Consider the following 10,000-nt stretch of genomic DNA (forward strand, 5'->3'; position numbering starts at 1 on the left):
ACACTGCTTTGTCTGACGGCTTTTGTGATTAATTGTTCTTCTTTTTCTTTCATGCATTTCCCATTTTGTTTCAGTCTTAGTAATTAGGATTTATGACAATCAGCATGTTTGGACAAAAGCAAGCGTTCTTTATGTGCTGCTTGTAGCTTGTGCTCTATTGACTTTTATTTTTTATACCTGGCATGTTACTGTTACCTAGCTTTGTAATGAGATGTTTTTTTTTTGTTTTTTTTTTAAACCACATTAATGAGGGAGGGACATAAAAAGCAATCAACATACACAGTTAAAAAGGAAAATATAATGAGCGTGTCTCGTTTGAAGTCCAACATTAAAAAATATATATATAAAATAAAAACATCTGGCATAGGAGAGTTAAAGCATATGTTGCTGGAAAGAAATTTACACAATATTCAATTCTTACAAACCATGCAACCTGTCCTTTGTTTGTACCTTTTCTGTTCCATGACACAATTACACTCCTAGACTGTTTGATTATGGCTTACTTTTATTCTAATACAGCTTGACTTGACATCTACAGATGGATATATTTTTTATATCTTGCCCCCCAACACAGAATATATTAAGCTTCTCACAGTATTCTAATGTAAAATGTGATTTTTATAGCTAATTAAGTTACAGACCTGACATCAGTACTTCATAAGTTGTTAGATGTTTTGTAATCTGATTTTTTTATGTTATTTTCTTAACTGTTTTTATTTTCTCTGTGATGAGACATGTAGCAGTCATTAAATAAAAAAAAGAAATCCGTTCTTGTGTACATTTGTGAAACATTTGGATACTGATGTATTTCAAGTATCAAATAGTTTTAGGATACTATAATATCCTATAGTTTTATGCTATTTATTTTTCTTTTTTAGCTTATAAAAAATGTGTATAAGGCTTTCAAATTGAAAATATTAATTGTTTACGCATAATATTTAATAGCATATTTTGGATATGCACATGAACCTATACAAAAGAAGATGAATCTACACTTTCAGAAAAAGAAGGACCAAATTGTACCTTTAGAGGTACAATTGCTTGTCACTGGGGTGGTACTCCCAACACTTATTAGTACCCCTGTAATTTTAGAGTACCATTTTGCACTGTTTAGTAATGGAACAAAATTGTCTTACAAGAACCACAAAATTGTGTGTGACCATTCAAAAAAAAAAAAAATCACTTCAGACATACCATATGTGATGAACTTCTTTTTTTTGATTTAACATAAAAAATAAAAAAAAACATTCTGCATTTCATTCAATTTTAAACACAATGTCAAACTGAAACACAGTATAAAATATCATTTTATATCATATATTGTACCTGAAGGTGTAACAACTTTCTCTGCTCTCTCACAGAGAAAGAGTACGCATAAGCCCTTTAACTGCTTGAATGTATAAGCAACCTCAACATTACACATACAAAAAAACTCTGCAACAGTCTCACTTTAAGTTTGCCTTTGGTGTATTCATATTACCCTTAACCACGCCCCAAACAAATTCTCAATTAGCAGGTCCACCACCAATTAACACATTTACCAGCAGGAATGAACACAATACTCAATAATGTCTCTCAAATTAATCAGTTCTTTTCTCAGTCCCAGCTACGCATAGAAAAATCCAAAACAAATAAACAGGCTCGGTCTCACCGGTTTCTGTCCAAGTCTGTGAAGTTGGCATCCAATGGGAAAAAACATAGAAAAAATGGAAAGCAAAAACCCATGCAATGATCCATCCACAGAAAGGAAAAAGGTAATCCGGTGGCGAAAGGCAGGTAACCACAGAATAGCTCTGGACGTCGTGGGGAGAATCCTCAGGCCTTCTCCTCTCTTCCTCCTCCAGACTCTGTCTCTGTGGTACACCTGGCTTCCTTTTTCTGCCCCGCCCCTTCCTTGACTGTCTTTTTTTTTTTTACTCTAAGTTTCCAGGCCTTGTTTTCCTATTAAAGTTCCTTTGTATTTGTTTTAAACAGTCCGTCCTTCTACAAACACTGGCCACTTTATTTCTTACAGTATACAGAAAGCATGTTGCCTTCTTTTCCTTGGAAGTATAAACTTTGGTCACTTCTATTTCCCTTTACCAGAGAGAATAAATGTATTTTTTTCCCAAGAAAGTTACAGCAAAATAAGCAATGTAGCTCTATTTTTATTTGTTACCCTCAGAGGCAGTTAAGTCATAAAAAAGGAAGAAGGAAATTAGCAGCGATTAAACATCCATTTAATGGTCTAAAAACCATGTGTTTACATTAACAAATGCCTTGAGACTTTAACAATAATGTAAAATTATAATACAAATGGTATCACTTTTTTCCATGTTAAACAATTTTGCTTTAATATTGTGAAACATGAAAACATTTATATATTGATGAAAGAATGCAATTCAATTATCTATTTTTAACTTAAAGTATATTTGACTAATCTATTTTACTACCATCAAGCTCAATACCATTTTATGCAATAGTTGTGGGAATTCCTAACATTTCTCTTTTTTTCTAAATTTATTGAAAAAAAAATTATCTCAAACAAAGTTTTATGTTATTTACAATTTTTAATGAATAATTGGAGTTCAACAAATAAATTATTAAAATACACAAGTGTCATCTGCAAAGAAAACATTTTAACCATTCAATTAATTTTAAACCTTAGCATCCACTATTTTTTTAAGGTTCGTTCTTAATTCTTTTTATGGTTATTGTTATTATTTGTATTTATTAAGCATTTTTGTCAGAATAGAAAATTATACAGGTCTGAGAAATGTAATGTTCACCTGGTTTTATTAGCTTGGACTGCTCACACCATGATCAACAGCTTTAAAATACGTGTGCTCAAACATCTGCCAAAGTCATGTGTTCTTCATTCTGCAATCATTGCAGCAGATTACAACACAATGAAGATGGATAATGACAAATTTAATTATAGGGAAAATATTAAAGAGGGAAGCATCAGAGGAAGGCGGGAGAAACATCCAAGTTAATTGACAGTCTGATGAAAACATGATCCATTCTGGCAGCTAAACAGCAATGAGATAAGACACGACCCAGGGTGCAGGAATCCACTCAAAAGACGAGTGCTGGGGCAAAGGCATAACATGTAGACTCAAACACAAACTGTCAGATAAAATTTGCTGATAAAAAAGGGGGAAGCAAAGGAAATAACAGAAATGTAAAATGCCTAGGACAAAAAAATAAGAAAGGAAATGAGCAAAAATAAGAGCATGTGGAAAAAAAATGTTTAACTAAAATGAAATATGCTTTACTCACAGTAACAACCTCAAAACCAGAGTCAAATGAAAACTGACAGAAGTAGAAAGAACAGAATAAAGTAAAAGCTAATGAGTTTCAATGACTGCTCAAAATGTTCCTGGTTCACTTTTTTTTTTGACTGAACCAAATATTTTCAAATGTACAGTAGGATTCTGGTGGAGGAGTCAGATCCAAAATCTATAGGATCAGGTTTAATGGCTTAAATACATAAAATTTAACATGAACAAACCTGAAATAATTGAAAAAAAAACAGAGAAAAAAAGAGGTGATAGTAGCAAATAACTGAAAACCAGCCAAAAACACACTAAGGATCATTCATTTAAAGAATAAAAGTTGAGGATAATTACCTTGAACCTTGTATGGTGTACGGACAAAACCAGAAACATTGTCATGAAAAAAACAAGAAAAAAAATAAAACAACCAAGTCTAAATAGCAATCTGGAATGGGCGGGGCCTGTCTACACACACACACTCAGTAGTTATACACATACCTGTTGGCTAAAATAGTCTTTACATTTAAAGTAGTCAACACGTACACAATACAACTGCAGCTCACACACAACAATAAACCAATGAAGCCTTTCATTCTGTCATGCATACTATTAGTGCAAGGTGAGCTGACACCTGTGCTCAGGTGAGTGTTTATGTTTTGCTGATGTGGATGAAGATGGAATGTAAAGAGGGAGAAAGAGCATGGCAATTCCCATGCCGAGGCCCCCCCCACCAGGGCAGCAACAGCAGCCCGGACCCCCCAACACCCGCCATGGGGCCGCGGAGAGAATCTGCCCGCCGGGCAATCCCGCCAAACATCCAGACCAGGGCACGCGGGGCCGCCGTAGAGGCCCCCCACACCCGAGAGCCTGAAGGCACAGGAGCACAAAGAGTGCAGGCCCCAGCCAGAACAGCAACCCCCCCTCCATGCCAGGAAGGCCGATGTGAGGCCCCACCCCCAGAGAGCCCCCCAACCCCAGAGGAGCAGCCCACCACCACCCAGCAGCGCTGAGCATCCCTCCGCCCCACACCAGGTACGAGCCAGGGTGACCCGCTTCCATGCCCCAGACGCCCGCCCATCCCTGCCGTGGAAGGTCCAGGGGGGAGCTGGGAAGGGGCTGTCCACCCCAGCCCAGCAGAGAGACACCCAAGAGAAACAGGGGTCCCAGAGGAATGATGTTAGCAAGGCCCGACCAGGCACACCCTCTGATGGAGTTTTTGGAGAGGCCCAGTTCTCGAGAGCAGGACCAGAACCCGCACAACCGTGACCTGGACACCCCTTGGCTTTGATGTAGTTTGATCCCCTGTTCTAGATATTAAATCTCAGGGATCCCTTTCCCGGCGTGGAGAGGAGGCCGCTGAGCCCAGGAGACCGGCACCCAAGAGACAAGACCACCAGGCCGAGGGTCCCCCCCCCGCCAGGGATGGGGTAGGGGACAGAAGGTCGAAGGTCGCACCTTCCTTGTGTGTGATGTACGCATGTTTGTTTGTTAGAGTGTATATTGGATCATCTTAAACTTCCCATTAAAATATTTGTAATCTTCTGTGAGTCTTTTACAGTGACCCATTGGATTTGGTGAGTGTTTCTGGTTTAAGCTTGAACTAATTTATTACTTTCCTTTCAGACAGCAGGTATTTCATCGTCCATAGAAATGAAATATCCAAAAAGTGGTACCCAACAAGTTTATCAAATATTATATCCTAACATTTTACAGAATTCACTTCTGTGTACAATCTCTAAAGTCACTGGAGACCATTTAAATAAAAAAAAAATAATTCAATGTCTCTCACAAAATGTTTCCCACCTTAAAGATTTTATTTGTATTTATTGGTCTTTATAAGTTGTAGAAATATTCTTAATTTCCAATAAAAGAAGAGTTTTCACCATTTAAATATCTTCTTTTTACTGGCTGCTAAAAGTTGTCATGAAAAGACAAATCTTGGTTCTTATTTGAGCTGTTTTTATTTGTCCTCTTTTGTTTTTGAGTGCACTGTGATTTAAAACAACAGCACAGTGGGAGAGTAGTTGTGGCATGAAGGCCGTACATAATCACACCAGGGGACTAGCGGTACAAATGTGCCCGTGTCCTGACAACAGCTTTGCTCAGCTGAAGCTGTTGGAGGGGAAATACCTAACCTGCAGGTGGCCTGTGATAGAGAGGAAGAGTCTTTTTGGTTCATTTACCATGACTGTTTCCACGTCTGAGGGTTTTTTAATCCAAATCAGTGATTTTTCTAAGGTTTAGCTTCTCGGTTTGATTTGAATATAAAAGAAAATGCCACAACAAGAGATTGGCATACAGTTTACCTCAATCAAAAAATATTTTTTCCATGAGAAATCTAGTGGTAAACTCTCAGTTTTCCTTTTCTTTACTCCACAAAGTGAGGGAAGAGGCATAAAGGGATCACAGCTGAGAAATTGCAACAGAGGGGAATCAAACTGCAGTTTACATGGGGGAATCGTGTGCATTTCTGCGACTAAGTCACCCCGCGGCTGCAGTGCACTTCTTATATTCATGCTACAAACTGATCAAAGGCAGCCTCTGCTCTCTTGTGTCTTTCATTTTCTTCTCTAACGCTATTTAGGCTTAAAGTCTTTGCAAATGCAACTCCAACTAATGGAACTTTGTAGGAAAGGAAATTAATAAAACATCCACAACAATATCAGGCAGCCAGAAAGACGTAGAATGAGCTGACTTAGAAGCTAGATTTATTTTTGCTTTAAATTGCAATTTAATGGCCATTCTTAATGTTTTATTTTATATTTTTGAAATTACAAAATCAAGTATGCACTGATTAGTTTGAAGAGGAGTAGGGACTTTGTTTTTAATTCTTCTTTTTGCATCTCGCTTCTTTTTTCTGATGCAGATCTCGGTCCTTTTGGCTCGGTCATTTCCAGTCTCTCCTCTACTGCTCAGAGAACAACCAACTCGGCACGTTTTCAGAGGAGCTTCGCAGCTGCAGCTGCCGATATGAACACATCCCCTGTCAGATGCCCTCACCCTGCGCGGTCGGGGAAGGCTCCGGCTGTGCGTCGTGCACGCCAGACAACCTCACCCGCTGCGGAAGCTGCAACCCGGGCTTTGCCCTGGTGCAGGGGGTCTGCAGGCCTTTGGTGGCCGACTCCACAGAGAACTACCTAGGGTTTGAGATGGACCTCCAGGATTTGGAGCTGGGCTACCTACTTCAAAGAGCAGACCGACGACTGGAGGTATTGTTTTTCTTAAATTATGTCAAATATTAGAAATGTCATGCATGTGGACTTTGTGCCTCATTTCCTCTTTTCTTTACATAGTTAAAAAGAGTCCTACCAGTATTATTGATGATCATAAAACCATCTTTATTGTTCTGTGATCTTATGAAATGAAGGTCCAGCAGCAGGTCCGATATTAATAGTTGTCAGACAGATGAGTGGTTTTTCACACAAAAACATACGTTATCACTCAGCAGAAAAAGTTTTAAAGTGGTCATCTGGACTGAATGTACAATTGCTCTTCTTCAAGAGCTTTCCTCAGCTCTTGATAAAAAAGAAAAAAAAAAGAGTCCCTTTTGAAACTTTATATGCTGTGGAACCAGATGAGAGTTTTCACAAATATGCAGCTTATTTCAATTAGTAGAGATTTTTTTTCTTTTTCTTGTTGTACAGAAAGAAGTACATAACATAAGTCTATAATATGTTTATGGTGGGCATTATTTGGACAAGCTGAAACCATTAATAAATTAACCCCAGAGCCAGACGTGGGTGACAGTAGGGCGAGAATCTAGACAATGCCAAAGAATAGCTTTTGGTGTTGAATGGGGTTGAGGAGGGCTGGCAAAACTGTCTAGAAAGTGTAGAGAAAACAATTTTGAAATTTAAAGGCAGTAAAGTGATGGTGATTGGCTGACAAGAAAAGTCAGGCAATTCCGCTATTTTTTTTTCAATAATAATGTTTTTTGTTTTTTGGTTTTTTTTCATTCAAAAACAGCTGATGGATGAATATGACGAAGGCTAAAATTATTTATTTAATTAAATTTCATTCATTTATTCTCTATACTTTTTTGGATTTGGCTGATTGAAGGGTGCTTATCTCAACTGTCCTTGCGCAGGCCACAGTACTTGACAGATACATGTCCAAACAAGACCATTTGCATGGACTTCCAACCAAATATAATGACGCTTGCCTCTAAAGAACAATTTCTAATGTCTCACAGGTCACTTTTTTGGACCGTGGAGTACATGTAGTAACCCAGCCAGTATTTGAGCCCTTCTTGTCGTATTGCAACAGTTATAACCATAATAGCAGTGCTTACATGGGACCTCCTTAGAGTGTGGAAAAAAATAGATGCTTTTTACATTTATGTTCTATTACAGCAACTCATTGGTCTCCCTCCAAAACAAGAGAAAGGAACACTTTTACTAAGATAAAGCTTTCTGAATCAAACAAATAGTTTCAGAAAAGAGAGAGGAACGTTCGTCAAAGTATTATTTTATCCAGTGGCCTCTGGTTTGCCGCCATGTCATGTCTGAAAAATGAATTTTGGAAACTTCTTACAACAACTATGATGTCACTGCTGTGCAATCCAATCCTCAAGGGTATATCTGACTGTTTGATGAATTTAATCTTGCAGAAATGTGATGATATTTTTCATCTTCTTCAGTTGAAGTTTTGCTTAAGTCCACCAAAGATGTTTTTTGATCTGCAAAAAGAAATAAACTTAGGCTCACCGAGCCCCTGACTCTATGTGTAATCCAAAATGATGTCACTGTATAACACATGATTAGTTTTGTAGCCAATGTAACAAGCTATTCTACATTTCAGGGAAAATATTAAAAAAAATAAATAAATAAACAGAAATTGATTAGGACAAAGACACTTTTTGGAAGACAATTAAATAAATGAATTAAGCTTGAACAACGGTAAAGGTATGAGCCTGTGTAAACTTTTTTGACATCCTGTCTGTTAGCACATATGATAAAATACTTGCCAATAAGGGATATCTTTAACAGCACACTTTAAAACACATCAGATCACATTCCATATGCATTTTTTTTTACATTTTCAAATGACTAACTATAAGTTTACATTAAATTTTGCAGTTGAAACTGTAATTATACAAGTATTTTTAAACACTGTTCTGCTGTTTGTTGCAAACCACCTTGAAGTACTACAGTATGCGTAGGAAATGTGCCAGACAAATTTGCCAGCCTTGCTTTGCTAATATGACATATTTTGAGATATTACCAGCCAATTTACACCATCCATCATAGTAATCATGAAACATTAAATGCAATTTGAAATTTTGTCAAAATAAATCTTATACTGTAGCACTTTAGATCTTGTCAACTTCAAATGTGAAAAGTTTTTCTGTGTACTATTACCCACTTATGAAGTTTGAGCAATCACTGATGGGTTGAACATATTTATTGTGATGCTGACATAATATGCGTTACTTCTGCTGGAGGTTTACACAAAGTTTAAGCAACCTAAAAGCTCTGAAAAATGTCAAGAAAAACAATAAAGTTGGTAAATAGTGGCATTATATGATTAGAACTTTCTGTTGTTTTAAGCCATATCCATTTTTTTTTCTTTTTTTGGTAAATGTTCTTTATTTTGGAGATAAATGCACCTCTAAGATGTTCCATTTAAGCTCCTTGTGCTTTACTTTTACTTGTATTTATTGTCTGAGGGGTTTTTGACCCATGAGTGCATTCTGGAGTTAAAAGGATAATGGGTAATTTATGCTCTCTGCATTTCAATGTCAGCATGCGTCCTTGGTGTACATTTAGTTTTGAGACCAAGTTCAAGTTAATCTTTAGAGAAATGATTCATGTGGGTCAGCCCGCTGCCTTGGTTTGTGTTTTTAAAATATATATTTTTTTAAGTTAATGTTGGAGCCAGATATATATTTCTCTTTTTGAACAAAGGCAAAAAAATCTATTTAACTAAAATGTCATACACATTTTAGATAAAAAGCTTTTAGATTTAGATTTTTTATCTCCTGGTGTCTGCAGCAGACATAAAATCCTGTCCACCTTTGTCATGGGAGGGATCACACATCAATGTAAGGGTGGGGTCATTTGGACCCCATAAAATAGCACAAGAGTTAAAAGTATTATTGTTTACATGTCAAGTATCAATAGGACAGTGCAATGAGCAAGAACCACTTTGAGAACCACATTTCCATAAGTCCACTGGGTCTCAAAACATGCTAATTATACAAAAAATGTTATGTTACTGACAGTTTTCAAGGTCACTTGGTACCAAAAAAATTACATGACAAATTACATGATGTGGTCTAAAATAATGTGGAATATTAATCTATAGGTACGCAGTGCTGGAATGATTGGAAACATTGATTTATGTGTGTCTGTGTTTGTCTTTTAGGTTCATGCCATTTTCATCAGCAACGACATGCGTCTCAACAGCTGGTTTGACCCGTCGTGGAGAAAGAGGATGCTGCTTACGCTGAAGAGCAACAAATACAAGTCCAACATGGTCCACATGCTGCTGGGAATATCCCTTCAGATCTGCCTTACAAAAAACAGCACCCTGGAGCCCGCTCTCACTCTTTACATCAACCCGTTTGGAGGAAGCCACTCGGAGAGTTGGTACATCCCTGTAAATGAGAACGGCTTTCCAGACTGGCAGGCCACCAAACTGGATCTGCCTTTTGAATGTTATAACTGGTCTCTGACATTGGGCAACAAGTGGAAGACTTTCTTTGAAACCATCCACATCTACCTTCGTAGCAGGATAAAGAC

General features: G+C 37.4%; 1 protein-coding gene across 1 annotated transcript in view; it reads left to right on the forward strand.

Moving 5' to 3' along the window:
- Positions 1–10,000, forward strand: part of LOC112150300 (BMP/retinoic acid-inducible neural-specific protein 3) — a gene marked incomplete in the record, with an annotated part of 77,439 nt that overhangs the window by 66,536 nt on the left and 903 nt on the right. The window contains 2 exon segments of the mRNA XM_024278487.2: positions 6,124–6,466; positions 9,624–10,000. The exon segment at positions 9,624–10,000 is cut by the window's right edge and continues 903 nt beyond it. Of these exon segments, the coding sequence (XP_024134255.1) occupies positions 6,124–6,466; positions 9,624–10,000 (720 nt within the window).

This window comes from Oryzias melastigma, linkage group LG4 (assembly GCF_002922805.2).
Source record: "Oryzias melastigma strain HK-1 linkage group LG4, ASM292280v2, whole genome shotgun sequence".
Classification (NCBI taxonomy): domain Eukaryota; kingdom Metazoa; phylum Chordata; class Actinopteri; order Beloniformes; family Adrianichthyidae; genus Oryzias; species Oryzias melastigma.